Source organism: Ochotona princeps, chromosome 26 (assembly GCF_030435755.1).
Source record: "Ochotona princeps isolate mOchPri1 chromosome 26, mOchPri1.hap1, whole genome shotgun sequence".
NCBI lineage: Eukaryota > Metazoa > Chordata > Mammalia > Lagomorpha > Ochotonidae > Ochotona > Ochotona princeps.
Window position 1 is genome coordinate 26,903,912 of NC_080857.1, and position 19,386 is coordinate 26,923,297.

At 42.7% G+C, this 19,386-nt stretch overlaps 1 protein-coding gene across 2 annotated transcripts in view; it reads left to right on the plus strand.

The window, feature by feature from the left end:
• The window catches only part of PPP2R5E (protein phosphatase 2 regulatory subunit B'epsilon), a 143,885-nt gene that overhangs the window by 91,311 nt on the left and 33,188 nt on the right, over positions 1-19,386 (plus strand). For both annotated transcript variants that reach the window (XM_004584489.4, XM_004584490.4), the window contains exons 4-5: positions 13,052-13,153; positions 18,620-18,712. In XM_004584489.4, coding sequence (XP_004584546.1) covers positions 13,052-13,153; positions 18,620-18,712 — 195 coding nt within the window. The remainder of the gene's footprint in view (positions 1-13,051; positions 13,154-18,619; positions 18,713-19,386) is intronic.

A 19,386-nucleotide genomic window follows, 5' to 3' on the forward strand; every position in this document is an offset into this window, starting at 1 on the left:
ATGAGGATTCATCACCACTCGTCGAAACATGTATTGATAACTTTGTGTATTTTGTGTGTGCTTTTGAAAAAATTCACAATTTGAGAGGTTTAATTTTTCTTACAACTTTACTTACTGGAACCCTGAAGTGTTCAAAGCAGATGTTCAGATCTTCGGTTCTCAGAAAGTGTCCCTTATTGATATTATTTTAACATCTGTACACTTGGGTTCTTCACAGAAATCACTTAATGCCTCAGGTGTAGTGACCTGTGGGGACTGAGGCCCCACAGTCGACACGCAGTAGAATGTAGCTGAACCCCGGTTAGCATGTGGCCAGCCCGCGTGTGAGACGGGAGTGCTTGGCTGCGGGTGCCAGCAGCTACAAGGGCTGCGCTGTATTGGGACACAGTAAGTGCTATGACTGTTGCAGTGTTTACACCTCTATTTTTGGCCTCTAAGATTTATTATCAACAATCCTCACTTTTGGATTCACTGCTCCAGTTCCAGTTTTGGAGCGTGTGATGTGGTCGTCTCTGATTTCCCTGTGGTGATGTGCGTGGAGGTAACAGGCTGTAGAGGTAATTAGTTTAACATTGCTCTCAGCATTTCAGCAGGGAAAAGATAAATAGTATTTGGAGCAAAGTTCAGTCGTTGAAGTCCAGGTGAAATGAGATAAGAGGGCTCATGGTCAGGAATTTTGAAGAACAAGGATGGGTCTACACAGGACTGAGCAAATGAAGTGTGGAGTGTTAGACTTGATCTTGTAGAGAGCAGGCAGTAAGTAGTAGGGATTTTTGAACAGGAAGTGCAGTGTAAATGATACTCTGCCAAAAGTCTGTGTTCCCTTAAGGAGGAATAGACTGGCAGATTTAACCCAGGATGGTGTGATCCTCATCTTGTCACATGGTGGCAAAGGAAGGGGGAAGTGGGAGGAAATGTAAAGGAATTCTCTTTTAAAACCTGTGTTTGTTCCTCCCTCCTCCTCAGGGAAAAGCAGGGCAGGTGTTTGACCTAGTGACCAAAACCTCAGGTGAAGATGCCTGCGCCCGGTAGTGGAGTCCCCAGAGGCAGCTCTGGGCTCTTCTGCCCGTTCCAGCTCCTGGCATTGCAGCAGCAGTAGCGCCAACATGTGGGAGACCACGACCGAGTTGCCAGTTTCCAGCTTCTGGCCTCGGCCAGGCCAAGCCCCAGCTCCAGCCATTGCAAGTATTTAGGGAGTTAACTAGAAGATGTGAACTCCGCCTGTCCTTCTGTCTGTCTGCCTCATATATATATATTTTTTTGGGGGGAGTGTTAAATGCCATCCATACTATCATTATTTAGATTCAGCGATTGTTCACATTTTGGTCAATGTCTTCCTAATGTATTTTTAATGATTTTTTTTTTTAATTTTCAAAAAAATTAAAGACATCTAATATGCAATAAAAATTCAAGGACAGGTCTTAGGCAGTGAACACTTTAATGCATTTGATAATTGTCTACATTTGTAATAATGAACTCAGGGCTTTAGAACATGGCCATCTCTCTAGAACCTTGTGCCCCTTTTCTGTTACACAGTTTCCCCCCAGTCCTAGCCTAAACATAATTTTGGATTTGGTTTGTCTTTTATTTCTTTAGCTTTATGGTTGAAAAAAGTTTTCATTTAATTATATGTCTTTTAAAAATGACACTCTAATAATCTATAATTTCTATGAGTGCTTAATTAGCTTTTCATATTGCAGGCTTTGATTTTAAACATGTGTTTCATTTGTTTGAAAGGCAGTATTACACACGCACAGGGAGACACACACACACACACACACACACACACACACACACACAGGGAGAGAGAAATAGAGATCTATTCCCTGGTTCACTTTCCAGATGGTTGTAATGGCTAGGCTGGGCCTAACCAAAGCTTAGGAGCCTGGAACTTCATCCATGTCTCCATGTGGGTGGCAGGAGCCAAGTGCTTGGGCTGTTCTCTGCTGCTTTCCCAGGCCACAGGCAGGGAGCTGCATGGGAAGTGGAACAGCTGGGACGCGAACGGGCGCCCATATGGGATCCTGAAGCTTACAAGGTGAGGATTGAGCCATTGAGCCATTGAGTCATGCCCAGACTGGCACTTTTGATATGAGATGCTGACATCCCAGGTGGCAGTTTAACCTGTGGTACAACTCTGGTCCCCATTTTTGGGCTATTTAAATAGTTTAGTTCTTTAATTTCCACTATTAAGGGTGGTGCCACAACGAACACTAAAGAGATACCTTGAAATAATAGATAACATAACTTCTTGACAAATTTATTCCAAAGGTTTAGAAGAATGGTGATCCCACTGAGAAAAGAGTGAAGGTGGGAGATTTCTCTTGTAGGTTTCAGTGAGGGCTGGTGAGGATGTTGGTGAACTTGGGATGGTGGTGAGGTGGTTGAAGAGCTCTGATGTAAAGAACTGAAGGGTATCTATGGGCTCTGGAAAGATAGGTTGTAGTGTGAATTATGACTGTGCACTGTGAGAAGAGTAGTGTGCTTGGGTTGAGCCTGGCTCTACTTGAGATTCCAGTGCTGGTTTTCTGTTTGGAGATTGGCACAGTTATTCATTGGATGAAATGTTGACTTTGAGACACTCATTTGTATTTAATATCTACAGATCCTTAATGTACTTTTAAAAGTTTGTGTTACACTAAGACCTACTACTGACAAGGTTGTTTTTAATTTGGAGGAAGAAAACGACTAACATTAGAGCAGCTGCCGTTTGGTTTTCTTGTTGTTCTGCTGGACTCTTTCCCACTAAAAAGAGATTGACTTATTTGTATAAGGAAACTAAATTGCTTGAATTAGTAGACGTTAACGGAGAATGGAAGAAATAATTGAATAGGAAATAATGGAACGTTTGAATAGATCAAGCGCATACAAAGGATTACTTCCTTTGTAAGTCAGAGTGACAGAGAGAAAGAGAAGCCTATCTTCTGTCTGCTGGTTCACTCTGCACATGGCTGCAACAGTCAGGGGTGGGCCATGATGACGCAAGCAGCGTGGAACTCCATCTGGGTCTGACACGTGGCTGGCAAGAGCCAAGCACATGGACCAGCTTCCCCTGCCTTCCCAGGCACGTCAGCAGGGAGCTGGGTAAGGAGCTGAGTAAGAAACTGAGCGGTTGGGCTTGTGGGCACCGCAGGTGGTGCCGTGTAACTTGCTGAGCCTTAATGACCTCCTCCTGTTCACGTCCTTCATCTTCTGAAATCTCATCAAAATTACTGATAAGAAATAATGCCCACTTGAACAAAATAGAGCCCAGAATCAGCATTTTAGAAGCTTGAAAGCAGATGGACTTCCTCACTTGAGCCTCAGAGGTGCTAGACCTCCGCTGGAGATGTGGGCTATGTCTTCTTGGAGACTCGTATGAGCACCAGAGAAGCATCTGACAGATTTGTGTAAAAGGGGGTCCTTGGAAGTAGAGGGCGATGAGGAAACAGAACGGCCAGTTGGCTTGTCCAGCTTCTCCTGCAGAGCACCCATTTTATTTTATTTTTTTAGAGATTTGTTTTATTTTTATTGGGAAGTCAGTTATACAGAGAGGAGGAGAGACAGAGAGAAAGATCTTCCATCCGATGATTCACTCCCCAAGAGGCTGCAACAGCTGGAGCTGAGCCAATCCGAACCCAGGAGCCAGGAAGTTCTTCTGGTCTCCCACGCAGCTGCAGGGTCCCAAGGCTTTGAGCCGTCCTTGACTGCTTTCCCAGGCCACAAGCAGGGAGCTGATGGGAAGTGGGGCTACTGGAATTAGAACTGGCACCCATATGGGTTCCCGGCACATGCAAGGCTAGGACTTTGGCCACTAGGCTACCGTGCTGGGCCCAGAGCCCCCATTTTAGAAGGACTGCATGGGTACTCTGGTTAAGGATAAAGACTTTCTGGGTGTGAGCTCTCTGATGTCATTAATAGCTTCATTAGTTTTGCCCGATTTTGGACTTTTTCTATAAATAGAATCAAATAACATTTGTCTTCTGGGAGGTCTGGTTACTTTCACTCAACATTGGACCTAAGAGATGTAGCCACCTTGTGATGAACAACAAGCTAGTTTACGTTTGTGGCTGTTTATTATTCTGTTTATATATATGTGTGTGTGTGTATATGTATGTGTGTATATACACACACACATACACATACTAAAATTATCCCATTGTCATGAGCATCTGGGCCATTTTCCATTTGTGGCTATTATGTGTATTACTTCTGTGAACTCTTTGGTGCTAGCTGGCCTCAGTGATTGTTGTGCACAGGGAAATCCAGTTCTTTGCTTTCGGATTTCCTTTCTGTTTACCCCCCTCAGTGTCTTCTGTGTTCCTGTGTTTGTCATCTCGTGAATTGACATAGTGCATAAAATCATTCCTGGTGTTTGCATTTGACTTGATTCAATTTCTGTTGCTTTTTGGTTCCTGACTGCTTGTGGACCGATTCCTTCCGTACAGTTGGTAACACTGTGATCTTCTAGAAACTCACTGTCTAAAGGGACCCATTTATTTGCAGAGACAATCAGTATATGCTAAATCCAGTTTATAAAAATCCATGATAACAATTATGAATGAAATACTCCTACTGCTAACAATAGGGACAACAGTAACAGTGAAAACATTTTTTTTTTTTTTACTTGTTACTTCCCTTCTCCAATGATCTGTTTTAAATCTCCTAAGTTCCCTTGTAGATTTCTGTATGCCAGGGAGTAAGCCTCACAGCTGTTGCCCAGTGCAGCAGTCAACCATCCTGAGTGCTCTCTGGCTTTGCTTCAGTATTTTCTCAAAAAAGTGTGGACCTTTGTTCACAAGTGTCACTTAAAGATTTGTGTATTTGAAAGGCAGAGTTAGACTGAGAAATGGAGATCTTCCGAGAGCTGGCTTGTTCTGCAGATGACCACCGCTCATGATTGGGAAGGGTTAAGCTGAAGCCAGAAACTTGGAGCTTCAGCCCAGTCTCCTGCGTGGGTAGCAGGTACCCAAGCACCTTGGGCCTTCTACTTTTCCAAGCACATTAGTAGGGGGCTGCCTCAGAATTGGAGCAGCTGAGTCAGTTGGTGGTGGCTTGACTTGCTGTGCCTCAATGCCAGCCCCTGCCCTTGTAGCTTTAAGATAATGATGTGGGAGTGTTCTCACTGTGCTCCCTGAGAGCTGCTGTTGGGGTAAACAAGGGCTTTGTGGAGATTTAAATTTTTCTTTTTTTTTTTTCCTTTTTTACTGAAGAAATCATGTTTAACTTGAGTAGATATGTTTGGAATAACGGCTTGTGGAAATTCTTATCTGAAAATGGCAGTTGCATTGATCTTATTGCATAACAGTGACATGTGTTTATTGTGTTATTGGATAAACTTAAACCTTCAGTCTGTGTGTCATAATCTAAAACATTGTTAAAAAGGTTTAATTATGTTTCTGCTCCGTAGAGTTGGGATGTGGTTTTACGAAGCTGGATAGCTTTTAAATACAGTTGTGGTTGCGCATATGGATGGAGAAATTTAAAGGGACTTTGTACCTCGTGTGCACTGGTCGCTGTGATGCTTTTGCTGTAATTAAAGTACATAGCTTGACTTTAAGAACAAATGATGGATTGAAGTCAAGAACAAATGATGGATTGAAGAGATTGTTAGTGAATTAAGTGCAAATTTGAAAGCTTTAAAATTTTGCGATTTCTTTGCTTATCAAAGCATCGGATTTAAAGGCTAATTACCTGTTCTGCCTCTGACTCCTCTGAGGATATTGTCAATGCTCTGGAGTTCTCCTTCTTTATGTTTATCAGTTTATTTACCTGTAACTAGTTCAGATTTGAAAGGTTCTCTGTCACTGGGACCAGTGACAATTCTTAAATTTGGTGTTACCAGAAGTAACTTGATTTGTATGTTAATATTGCTTATTATTTTAAATTAGCAAGTTTTTTTTTTTTTTTAGGATTTTAATTCTTATTCCTTGGACTTGAATATTTAACACACATTCTAGCATGTTCAGAAATGGTTTTGATTTGTTGAAATGTCTTGATTTAAGTTTTAAGTAAGTCTTATGTTCTCCTTTTTTGGGTTGATTTGTTTAGGATATAGTTATTTGATGGTATCCATGATATATGTTGTTGAATTACTGAGTTTAGTCTATTTTCAAGATCCAGTGTTACCTATTTTCTCAGAGTTGTCTTTCGTGAGAATACATGTATTTTAAGGATAATGTTTGATGATACTGCATTCATTATTCTCCAGCCGTCTCCCGGACCCAGCCATAAATGATTGATTAGATCTTGTTGATTCGTTTTTGATTTGTAATTGATGAGTAAAACAGATGAAAAGAGAAATTTCATTGAAATGTTTATTTAGATGAGATCTTTTTTCAATGTTCATTTATATGATGAGGGGAGAGAGAGAGAAAGCTATGTTCTACCCACTCATTTGCCCCCCAGATTTCTGCCACTGCTCAGGCTGGGCCTGGCTGGTGCCAGGAGACTAGAATGCAGTTCAGGTTTCCCATGTGGGTAATAATAACCATAATACTCGAGCTGTTAACTGCTGTCTTCCAGTATATGCATCAGCACAAAGATGGGTCAGAGGCGAGTCTGGGATTCAAACCCAGGCCCTTCAGTATTGAATTAGAGCATCCCAAACCCCTGCCATATTGAATGTAGAGAGGCAGCTTAACCTGTTATCCCACAGTACTTAACCCCTGGATGGGATCTGATGTGAGTAGTGCTAGAGAGAGAATGAGCACCTTCTAACTCACCTGAATATTTTCTCGCATCATTCATATGGGTTTTCTTTGTTTTCATTTTCTTTTGGGGGGGGGAGGGAGTTAGAAAAGTTAATTTTTAGTGAAAATCTCAAAACAATTCATCTTCTTTGTATTTGATGCCAGTGTTGTTTGAGGTTACCGTTGATATGCTTTTATTATTGTATGGTTGTTTGAAATCAGCTTCAGATGAAAAGGGAAAAACTATTCTTGAGGTAATTAGTTCATCTGCCTTCATCCACTGAAGGTGATACCAAGTCATCTAGAAAATGTATTTTTCAAAGCCCAGACAAGATGATTTCACTGGATTGGTGCAGTACTGTGATTCAAGTGGTCCCCAGGTACACAGATTTACTGTGAACAAATATCTTACTAAATGAAATTCAGAGTATCCATTGATTTATTTCTTTAACTTGAAAGGTAGAATAACAGAGAGAGAGAGAGAGAGAGAGAGAGAGAGAGAGAGAGAGAATATCTTCATCTACTGGTTCACTCCCCGAATGGCCATTAATGAGCAAGGCTGGGCAGGTCTGAAGCCAGGAACCAGGAGTTTCTTCAGGGTCTGTCACACAGGTGCAGAGGCCCAAGGACCAGCTGCTTTTTCTTTTCCAGGCCATAAGCAGGGAGCTGGATTGGGGAAATGAAACAGCTGAGACTTAACTTGGTGTCCGTATGTGATGCCAGCACTGCAGGTCGAATATTAGCCTAGTAAGCCACCATGCCAACCAGCCCCTCCCTCAGCTGATTTCTTAACTGCTGTGCCGAACAACCATTTCCCGTTCCTGTTCTTCATACATATAGGCACAAACTTTGCGGTTCCTGTCTACCTAAATCTTTTGCTATGACCTTTATTATGGCTGCAGAGTATTCCACTAAGTTAATGTACCTCTCTGGCACTTGATATCCAGGTTACTTGCTATTCTGTGCTTTATAGAGATTGTTGTGAATGGCAGCTTTAAAGTAACCTTTTCAGTCTTTGCTGAGGTTATCAAGGGTGCTAGTAATGACTCATTCTTTTTATGAGCTAATTAAGCTGCTGCTGTGTGTGACCAGAGGCTTGGCCTTGTCCATGGCACTTGATGTGCTTTTCCAGGCTCTCCCAGGGTGCTCAGAACTGCGTACCCAGTCAGACAGCTCAGACTTGCCCAGTCAGCAAACCTGTGCTGCCTCATTACTGCCCTGGGAATGGTCACCTGTCACCAGAAGTACTGGCAACACTCAGTCTTTTTGGTATAGCTGAGGCATGACATTGTGACCAAATCAGAGGATTAGAACATTATACAGGGTAAAGGGTCCTTACAGATGACCAGTATAGGGGCCTGGTGTGGTAGTCTAATGGCTGGGGTCCTCACCTTGCATTTGCCTGGATCCTATATGGGCACTGATTTGTATCCTGGCTGCTCCACTTCCCATCCAGCTCCCTGCTTGTAGCTTGGGAGAGCAGTGGAGGACGGCCCAATGCATTGGGACCCTGACCCGTGTAGGATGTCCTGGAAGAAGCTCCTGGCTTCAGATTGGCTCAGCTCTGGCTGTTGTGGCTGCTTGGGGAGTGGAACAGCAGAGGGACAATCATTTTTTTCTGTCTCTCTCCTTCTCTCTGTAAATCTGACTTTGCCATAAAATAAATAAATCTTTTTAAAAAATGAGCAGTATATATTTTAGGCACCTAGGGGGAAAAAAAAGGTTAAAGTAGAACTGCAGTACACAGTTGTTTTTTTTTTTTTAAAGATTTTTCAGCCAGGTTGAAGCCTTCAGGCCAGAGATGGTCTCCCCAAGAAACCGATGAATTTATCTGGACAATAAGATGCTGGACTCTATGCTTGGACTGTGCTTGCAATGAAAGAATCTTGGCTGAATTTGAACTGTAATATTGCAACAAGGTGGAGGAATCCACCGTGGGGGGAGGGCACGGGGAAGGGTTGGGGGAATCCCAGAGCCTATGAAACTGTGTCACATAATGCATTGTAATTAATTAAAAAAAAAAAAGATTTTTCAGCCAGGTTGAAGCCAGGAGTTGGGACTCCATCTGGGTCTGCCACTTGGGTCATAGGTGGCAGGGACTCAAAAACTTGGCCCTCTTCCATTATAGAGATGGCTTGGAAGTTAAGCAACTGGGGCTGAAACTGATGCCCATAAAGGATTCCAGCATTTCAGGCTGTGGCTTCAGTTGCTGCCCCATAACCCCGACTCCATGTACAGAGTTTATCACTGTTCCCAAGCCTATATTTATTAACTACCTAGAACATGCCAACAAGGCACATGTATTGCATCCTTAATTATTCCTTGTTAGTGGGTAGCAACACATGGGGCTCCACAGATAAGTGCCCAGGCTTGTGAAGGGTGCTATTCAGGTACAGAGGAATGGCAGTGTTTGAGTTTCTTTACCAGATATCTTACTGTAGAGAGCCCCTTCCATGGCTTACTTTCATATTTTCAGAGAAGAATAAAGCACTTTGTAAAGTGTAGTAAATATAATGATTTAGTGGGAATGAAAACATAAGTAATTACTGCGAATTCATGCAGTTTGGTGAACATTCAAATTGAAGGACCTTTGCCCTTGTGGATGTGGTATAGCTGGTTGGTTGAAGGGAAGTAGCCGGCTGATGGTTATCTAAAATGTTGCTAGTTTCTAGGTAGATACATTTTCTAGTAAGAACAGAAGGGTACAAAAATACAGTAATAGAACTATACACATTGTCATTGTTAGCAAAAGCATTGTTTGCAGTTGGGTCATCTTTTGTTGTCTAAGCTAAGAGCAGAAGTGTTGTCTCACCTGCTGTTCTAGATCAGTCGTCTAGGTGCAATTGTCCCTGTGCTGGTTACTGACTGTAATCTGGAGCTTAGCCACCCCTGTGCCTCAGTGAGAAGTTGAGGCAGTAACCACACATTTCATAGGCTGCCCGGTCCCCAGGATCTCTCTCCGTCTTCCTCTTGGTCTCTAAGTAGCAATTGGTCACTGTCGTCTTCTTTTTCAAACACACTTTTCCTTCCTGAGACACCAAAGTCCAGTTTTTTTTTTTAATTTTAAAGATTTATTTATTTTTAGTGGAAAGGAAAATTTTCAGAGAGAGAGAGGGACAGGGAAAGAGGTCCTGTATCTACTGGTTTGCTCCTAAATGGCCGTAACAGCTGGAGTTGAGCCCATCGGAAGCCAGGAGCTAGGAGCTTCTTCCAGGTCTTCCATGTTGGGTGTACCACGTAAGGACTTAACCCTCCAGTGCTTTCTCATGCCTGAAGTGATGAGCTGGAGCAGAAGTGGAGCAGCCAGGACATGAACTGGTACCCGTATGGGATGTCAGTACCACAGGTGGAAATTTAGTGTACTATACCATGGTACCATGCCCTCAAAATTCAGTTTTGTTCATGGTATCTCCTGCTTATTTGTATTGGCTCTTTGCTTTTCTCCCTGATTTCTACAAGTTAGTCTTTTCGTTTTGTTTATCCGCTTCCAAGGTGCTCCGTTGGTCTCATGACTTTAAATATCATCTCCGACAAGTCCTTGTGCCTCTTCAGTCCTGGTCTGTCAAGCTCAGGAATTCAATTCATATGTGTAATTGAAACTAGCACTTTTTTTGAATTTTTTTTATTATTGTTTTATGATACAGTGCCATAGGCTCTGGGATTTCCCATCCCTCTCCCCAAGTCCGCCTGCCGTGATCTTACCTGATAGCACTTCTAGAACACATCTCCAACTAGATCTCTCTATGTCCCCATTGAAACACAAGTGAAGAAACCTTTCCTTTCCTACTTATTTCATCTTGGACGAATGACCTGAAATCTGTGACTGACTGTTGATTTTTCTCTTACGCTACGTACGTCCAAACCAGCAGCAAGTATTGCATTTTGAATCATTCCTCTTTCTGTCTGTGTTCCTAGCAGCCTGGGCCGAGCCAACATTTTTCCTTGCCCATTCTTACAGACTTCTGACTTGTACCCCTCCTGTCCACTCTGTGCATAGCTGCTGGGCAATTTCTTTTAAAAGCAAAAATATCAAAGTGTCACTTCCTTATTTAGGACCCGCTAATGGCTTCCATCTGTTTGTAAGATAAAATCTACTCTTCCATAGCTTACTCATCTGTGCTCAGTTTCCATTGCTAAGAAATGGGGATAATTGTGACTTGAGAAAATAAACTTTAAGGGAGACACGTACTGTGACATTGCATTAACCCACCACTTGGTGCTACTCATATCCCATATCCCACCTGCTCCGCTTTCAGTCCAGCTCTCTGATAATGTGCCTGGAAAAGCAGCAGAAGACAACTCTCATTCAGGGGAGAGGGGACTGCGTCCGTGTGGGAGACCGAGATGAAGCCCCTGGCTCTTGTCTTTGGCCTGGTCCACCCTTGTTGTTTCGGCCATTTTGGGGGCATGAACCAGCAGATACAGGACATCGCTCTCGCTCTCGCTCTCTCTCCTCTCCTCCCGCCCTTCTCTCTATAACTCAAATAAATTAATAAAACTCTAGGGTCAGACACATTGACTGAACTGGCTAATCCTCTACCTCCAAGCACAGCATCACAGATGTGTACTATTTCATGTCCTGGCTGCTCCATTTCCCATCCAGCTCCATGCCTGTGGCTTGGGAAAGCAGCAGAGGATGGCCCAATGCCTCAGTACTGTGCACCCACGTGGGAGACCCAGAAAAAGCTCTTGGCTCCTGACTTCGGATCAGCTCAGTTGTGGTCATTGTGGCCATTTGGGGAATGAACCAGCGGATGGAAGATCTTTCTATCTCTCCTTTCTGCAAAGCTGCCTTCCCAATAAAAATATATCTTCAATTTAAAAAAATAAAATATAAGCCCTGTGAAGGTACAACTTTTTATTTACTTTGATCACCATCATTTTACTAGTGCCTCGAACATTGTACATACTAAGTACTCAACCAGTTGTTGAAATAATAATAATCTGTGCTGTGTGGGCTCCTAAGCCTTTCTGCTCCACTTTTCCATTATATGGAAAGTCCAGAAACAGCTCTGGTACAGTAGCTCCCTTCTCTGTTTTCACCCATTGCACATGATCCTGTCCCTTTTCTGTCCTTCAGATCTGAGAATATGTAGTGACTAAATGAAGCAAGCAACAGAAATGCAAGAGGAACCCTGAAGATGGTACCAACAGTATTTTAAAAATTATCCCTTTACTGTAGAATCTTGTGATATGTATACAGGAACAACAGTAGAATAACAAATTCTCATCTCTTCTCATCTCTCCATCACCCCTCACGACCATTTGTTGAACCATCAGTATTTAATCTGCACGTTGCTTATGGTGAGGGAAGGTTTAGTTTCTAGCACTGTATGACCTGGATGTTTAAGGATGCTTTCATAAGTTTTTGGAAACGTAGAATTAAAAGATAAGTTTATTTAGGTGCAGAAGTTCTTTTTAAGTTCATTCAGTCTTTTGTAATTCATGTTTCCCATTAACTTTTTAACGATTCCGTGTGTGCATGGATTTTAAAAAAATTGTTTTACTGTGATGAACTCATTTTTTAATACTGTCTCCTGGGGCTGACATGGTTGTCACAGAAGGTTAAGTTGCTGCCTGCGATGCTGGCATTTCGTATGGGCACTGGTTGCTAATGTGCTTGGGAAAGCAGCAGAAGATGGCTCAAATGCTTGGGCCTCTGCACGCATGTGGGAGACTTGGAGGAACCTCGGGGCTTCTGGCTTTGACCTGACACAACCCCGACTGCTGTGGCATTTTGAAGAGTGAACTGGTGGATGTAGGATCTCTCTCTCTTTGTCCCTTTCCCTCTGTATAACTCTACCTTTTAAATATGTTTTTAAAAATTCTTTAAAAAATGTCATTTTTTTTTGGAGTTCCTTGGTGCTTTAATCATTATTACTGTTTTATACATGAGCTGAGGACAGATGAAGTATGAGTTGAAGGATGTTAGAAATGTTCTAAAATATCTTTTCCAGTTCATTTTTTTGGTGAACATCTGGAATGTCAACGTTAGCTCAACCATCAATTTGCAAACTGTAACTAAGGCTGAGAAGGGACGGATGTGAAGCTCATTAGCAGGCACTGAGCTTAGTGGAAATTGGTTAATTAGAAGCATGCTTATCCGATGGGTAAGCAAGAGCAGGCTTTGATAGAAGATATGAATGACGGGCACCTGGGGTGAAGATGGCCAAGTAAGGGCAAGAGGCTGGCAAGGACCTGCTGTCTCCTGGTCCAGCTTGGCCCAGAGGTCTGCCTCTCTGCCTGTGGCCAGTGGTGTCCTGCAGTTTGGGGATGCTCGCCATTCGCTGTCATCCGGGCTGCCTCCGCTGGCCACAACGGCCCTGGGAAGGCAGTCCGGAAGGGGCTTCCAGTTAACTCTGCTGCTTGTTTATTTTTAGGTATCTTGCAATATATTCAGAACTCTCCCTCCTAGTGACAGCAACGAGTTTGATCCAGAAGAAGATGAACCCACCCTTGAGGCATCCTGGCCACACTTACAGGTACATGGAACTACCATTTGTTCTAAAAGAAGGATCCATTAACTCATTAGCTGATTAGCATGGGAATTTCTTGGAAGCCTTGATTCACCATGAAATCATATTAGAGTGCATTAATAGAAAGCCGGAGAATGCTTTTAATGTCTCTTACTTTTGATAATATGAATGTCAGAAGCATAAACTAGTGCGTTTCACGTGGTGTTTTGGTGTGGGCTCTGCCCGGTGTTGCTGGTTCAGCCAGCAGTTAGTTCTGTCTTAGAGCTCATTTGTGATCCTGCCCACTGGAGCCTCAAACAAGAACAGAACTATATTCATATTAATATTAGCTGCATGTGATTAGGTCACAGAGTCCATATTTCATTTTTGGCTGTCGTTCCCCTGGGGACGTTGTGTGCCTGTCCTAATGATAAGTGTAAATGTGCTTCTTCAGGACACCGTAGGAGGGCAGAGCTGAACTGCAGCAGCTGTTGCTTTCACAGTGGTGGAAGGAGGAGCAGGGGCTGAGAGCGCGCTTGGGGGAAGGCCGGTTCTGTTCTCCTGCGCTAGAGGAGGCCGTGGTTTCCGGTCATACTCACATGGCAGGGTAGACTGGGGCATCACACATCTTCTTTTCCCGCACTGGGCCCGTCTGTATTGTGTGGGTTTGTACATGTTGGCCATTTTACATGCTCCTCCTTTCCTGGCTGCCTTCTCTTCTGACCAGCATTTCTCAGAATGTTAGTGGAGATGAGTGGATGTGTTCTTGTCGTTGCACAAGGAAGAATTCAGGCAGGAGACGGGGAGTCGTGATAAGTAAAGTGACAAGGTTTAATGGGGTAGGACATCTTTTATATAACGGATGGGTACCTGTCCAGACAGGGTTGAGAGAGACAGACTGCCAGGGTTGCGTAGTTTAGTGGAAAGAGTACTCCAGTCCACAGGGCCGGTGTCTCGGGAGAGACTGAGCTTCTAGTGTGTAATCAGGCGGGGTCTTGGAATGGAATGGGGTCCCACTCTCTCTCCCGTTTTTTCCTTCCACGCACACTTCTTTCCTAGTCATACTGTTTACTGTTTGTGAAATTGATTAAAAAAAAAAAATCCTCCCAAGGTTTTATTGCTCAGTGTTATCACGTTGGGTAGCCACTCGGCTCTACGTGTCTCTCCCTAAGTGGCAGACTGGGATCACCTCTAAAGTTTTCAGCATTTAGGCAAGAATTTTTAAAAATTTGTTTACTTTGAAAGAGGGAATGGGAGAGACAGAGAGAGAAGAAAAGAGAGCTTCCCTTTGCTGGTTTACTCCCCAGATGGTGACCAGGGTCAGCACTGGCCAGGCAGAAGACCGGAGTCGGGTCCTTCCTCTGGGTCTTGCCTGTGGGTGGCAAAGGCCCAGGTGCTCGGGCGGTCGTGCACTGCTCTCCCCAAGGCCACTAGCAGGGAGTGGAATCACAAGTGCAGCAGCAGGGACAGGAACTCGTGCTCGTGTGGGATGTTGCTGTCACAGGCTGTGACCTTTACCGCTAAGTCAGCACTCTGGTAGGGGCTGCCACTCTCCCTTCCACAGGTCTTTTGTTTCCGTAGGCCCCTGGTACACAGAAGCTAATTTCTAACTTCCTGTCTTAACAAAAGAGCAGAAGAAAGATATCTGAGACTATTGAACCCCAAAGCCATCTTTCCATTGAGTCATCATGTCCTCAGAGATGGGGTGACAAGCATCAAGGGGAGAGGGTGCTGCGCAGGAGTGTATGGCCTCACGTGGTCTCACCCCCAGGCACGCTGTCTTTTGTTCTCAGGGTTCCCAAATGACCTTTTGAAGATGAAAAACCACTCACTCAGCGGGAGATAGGGTCTAGAGATAGCCTGTTCACTTTTTCCCCTCATAAATTTTTGACATATGTTTACAACTTGGCTGCGCTTGGCTGTAGATACCCATGGAAGCCGTTTCCCTTTGCTATATGCAATGTGTGAATTCTGGGGACTCTTCTCAACTCGAAGGTGGGCATGTCATGTGTATGTATCCTTGCTTTCAGTGCCAAGAGCAGTTAATTAGTTGAAGCACATAATTGATTTACTATCTTAGGTATTTGGATTTTTTTTTTAAAGGTGCCAGACATACTGTCTGCAACCTAGAAACTTGCTCCTTCATAGGTATATCACAGATTGTGATAAAGCCAAAAAGAAAAAAAAAAGAATTATTCTTGTGAATGAATGGACTTCTTGTCATGTCTCAGTTGTAACATGTGGGCACCTGGAATTGCAGTTTAGCCTGGGAGAAACTTTCTCTTCTTCTTTTAAATATCTACGAGAATATTCCACATCATACAGTGAAAAAGTTGGGAGGAGACCTGTCTTCCAAGCCTTAACTTGCTCTCTGTCTGATGGAGATGAGAGCACCCTCGCCACTTGGGAGAGCTGTTTGAATGCTCTGAAGTCGCATCGTGGTAGACAGGACATCCCCCTAAAGTTCAGTGGTGTTTAACTCGGTTCTGCAGATAATTCTTCCTCATATTTCATGACTCTATAAAACATAGAACCAAAATACTTCTTGAAGCTAATAAAAACCTGGAAACCAAAGCAACATGGAAGAATGCTGATGAAACCGTAGAGTCCCGTGTTACAAAACAGTCTGGATTCACCTGTCTGACATCCTGTCCGAGCCTGTGATCCTCACCCCTTCTCTAGCTCATGGGGAGAAACCAGCCATGAAGTCTTAACTGGGTGTGGGACTTGACCCTTCACACGCGCAGGTCAGTCTTCCCAGAGAGTAACGCTCAGCTGGTAGGTGCACCTGTTGCTTTGTGGATGATGCCATACAGCCGTCCACTTGAGAGTCCTGTGTGTCCTATTTTCACCGACAAGTGGGTTCATTGCTGACAGGAAGTGTCACCGAAGGCTTCTGAGATCTTCTTTTCCTCTTCTTGATGGGGCACTCATGTCATAGTCACGCATCACTAACTTTAGCATTTTACTTCCTAATTGAACCAGCAGTCTCTTTTTCCAGCTGAAACACAGCATGGTCTTAGACATCTTCACTCCTTAAAAGCCCCATGAGCAGCAGTGTTTCCTTTTTTGGATCCCGTTTTATAAGGAAGCCGACTGTAAAAAGCTCGTGGGAATTGGAGTGAAAAGATAACTATTTTGAAACAAAAAATGTTGGAATCGTGTATACTGGTAGTGTCTCAAATGTCTATGGAAAATGTGTATTGTGAGAAACTGCGTGTACTAAAACTTTTTGCATAAAATGAATATCTTAATTCTGTTTTGCCATGGCCTTTTTGAGCTGTTCTCATAACTATCTGAAAACAGTAGAATAGCCAAACGTTGGGATTCTGTTACTGGATTGTTGGCTTTACTGCCTGGTTGGTTCATTGATCGTGTTTCAGATTCTCTAGTTGAGTTTTATATAGTATCAAGGAAGAATGTCTACATAGACTATGTAAATACATTATTTTTCCAACTACTAGATCCGTTTGAGGCTTGAGTTTCTTTATATGCTTTAACCGGAGCAGTGTGTCAGAGCAGATTGAATATAGGGACAGGTTAATAATCTGTGTTCTATTAACCAGTCTTTTTAAATGGTTACAGAAACACACAGAACAATGCCTATCTTATAATTTTTTTGGAAAATGAAGTGACTTTTCACAAAATAATTTATTTTGACATCTAAAGCTATTTGTGGTAAAATGAAAAGTTCATATTTGAAATTTTCTCTTTTGTTTTTAAAGATTTATTTTTTTATTGAAAGGCAGATACACAGAGTAGGAGAGACCGATAGGAAGAACTTCATTCTGCTGATTGACTCCCCAGGTGGCCACAATGGCTGGAGCTGATCTGATCTGAAGCCAGGAGCCAGGAGCCAGGAGCATTCTCCTGGTCTCCTATGCAGGTGCAGAGTTCCAAGACTTTGACCCATCCTCAGCTGCTTTCCCAGGCCATAAGCAGAGAGCTGGATGGAAAGCAGGCCCACTGTGTCATGAACTGGTTCCTATATGGGCCTGGTGTGTGCGAGGCAAGGACTTTTAGCCACTAGGCTATAGCACCGGGCTCCAGTTTTCTCAGTTTTTATTCCCAATTTGAGACATATATATCTGACATAAAAATTTTTTTTTTTTAATTTCTGTTGAATTTTATCTATAAAGGAGTAGTACCAAAAAGTTTTCAACTGGTATTGAAAGCAGTAGTGGTGAAAATCTATTTCAGTCATTGCACAGAGTGCTTGGTGTAGATTATCATTTTTAGGAGGACTGTGTAGCGACCTCCTGATTATGATGTTGAAGAAGCAGTTTCAGAGAAATTAACCTACTCAGGGGTCATACAGTTAGTAAGGGTTCGAGCCAGACTTGCAACCCAGCATCTGTCTCGTGAAAGTTCTGTTTATTTTTAGCAATTTTCCTTTTAAGATGAATCTATTTATTTGAAAGACAGGATTATGGGGGGTGGGGCAGTGGAGGGGACATGGAAATCTTCATCTGTTGGTTCACTTCCCAAATGACTGCAGTGGTTGAAGCAGGGCCAGTCAAAAGCCAGGAGCCAGGAGCGTTTTCCAGGTCTCCCATGTGGATGCAGGGGCCCAAGCACTTGGGCTATCTGCCATTGTATACCCAGGCTTATTAGCATAGAGCTGGATCAGAAGTGGGGCAGTTGGGACTCACATTGGGTGCCACAGGAGGTGTATGGTGTAACTTTACCTGCTACGTCATAGTGTTGGGCCCAGAAGTTCTGGTTCAATATACCAGAGAACCCGATTCTCTTATTAGGCAGAGAGAATTTACAGTGAGCCCATGGTGTTCATCAGGACAGCTACTAGAAGTTGACACTTCGCAGATATGCGTATGGTGCCATATTGCCATACACTGGTTGGTAAACTTGCTGTACACTTTCTGAAAGTAAATTTGCTAATGCATATCTCAAGCCTTGATTGTTTGGATCTCTTTTTTTCCCCCCTAGAAATTCCACTTGAGGAAATATTTACTTCTGAAATAATTGAACACATGTGTAATGTGATATGTTCTAAAATGTGTGTTATGGCACCATTTGGTGAAGGTGTGATTCAGAAACTAGTTAATTGTTGAAGCGTAGGAGATTGGTTAAGCTCACTATGGGCAGTGGAATTTTTCATTCCGTATGATGCACTATAGCTACTGAAGATAATGGGTTAGGTAATCATCCACTTTATTGGTTACGATGTGTAACTTAAATAGTAAAAACAGTTTGAAGAACTTTGTAAAATCCGTTATAATCTATTCTTTCTGATGGTGTTCTCTGAAAGGTGAGATTACAAGACACTTTTATTTGCTTTGTTTGGCTATATTTTCTAATTTTTGATTAAAAAAGTTAAAAAGAATAGCAGCTGTAAGGTACAAGAAAGGCTAGAATGACTTGTTGGTTGATATCAAAACCTAGTTTTTAAAATTCTGTCTTTTAGCTTCTCATGGTGTTAGTACTATTCTTAATGAATCATAATGTGAAATTAATATATTCTGTTTGTTGCAGCTTGTATATGAATTTTTCATACGATTTTTGGAAAGCCAAGAATTCCAACCCAGCATTGCCAAAAAATACATAGATCAGAAATTTGTATTACAGGTAAGCAAATTCCTGTGGTAGGTTTATTCAGTTGTTTATGCTTTATGAGATTTTCTCTTGCGGTGACAGTTATATCACAAGTGAGTGTGTGTGTGTGTGTGTGTGTGTGTGTAATTAAAGGCTACCTCTACTTGTAGTGGAATTAATTGCACTCTACACAGCCAGGAAGGCTAGTGCCTACTAAATCCTTGCCATTTCCTTTCTTGACGTTAATTAGAAAGGAAACTTCATTTATGTCACCTTGGTTTGTGTGAATCTATATGCAGTTTTGAAAAGTTTGTGTTTAAAGAACAATTGCTAGAGAGTTATTACCTGTATCTGTTAAACCTGAATAGGCAAGCTTATACCGTGGAACCTAAGTAGTCTTTAATAACCAAAGTCGGGGTGCTAGTGACCTTTTAGCACTAGAAATGAACATAGTGGGACACTTTGGAGATGGACTGTGGCCTGTCCATTTAGAACTTCTCAAGGAATGCATTTTTTCCCGTCTTCTCATTGACCATATTTTTCCCTTTACCATGGATTCAGCTTTTCTCATGACCCAGAACTTTTAGGTAACAACTCCTTCTTGGTAATTTTCTTTAGACCGTGGTACTGGAATCACACGGCTGTATGGGAAGTTGTAGTTCCTTTCTGAGTGACACTGGGGGCACCCTGTGTAGAAAAAAAGCAAA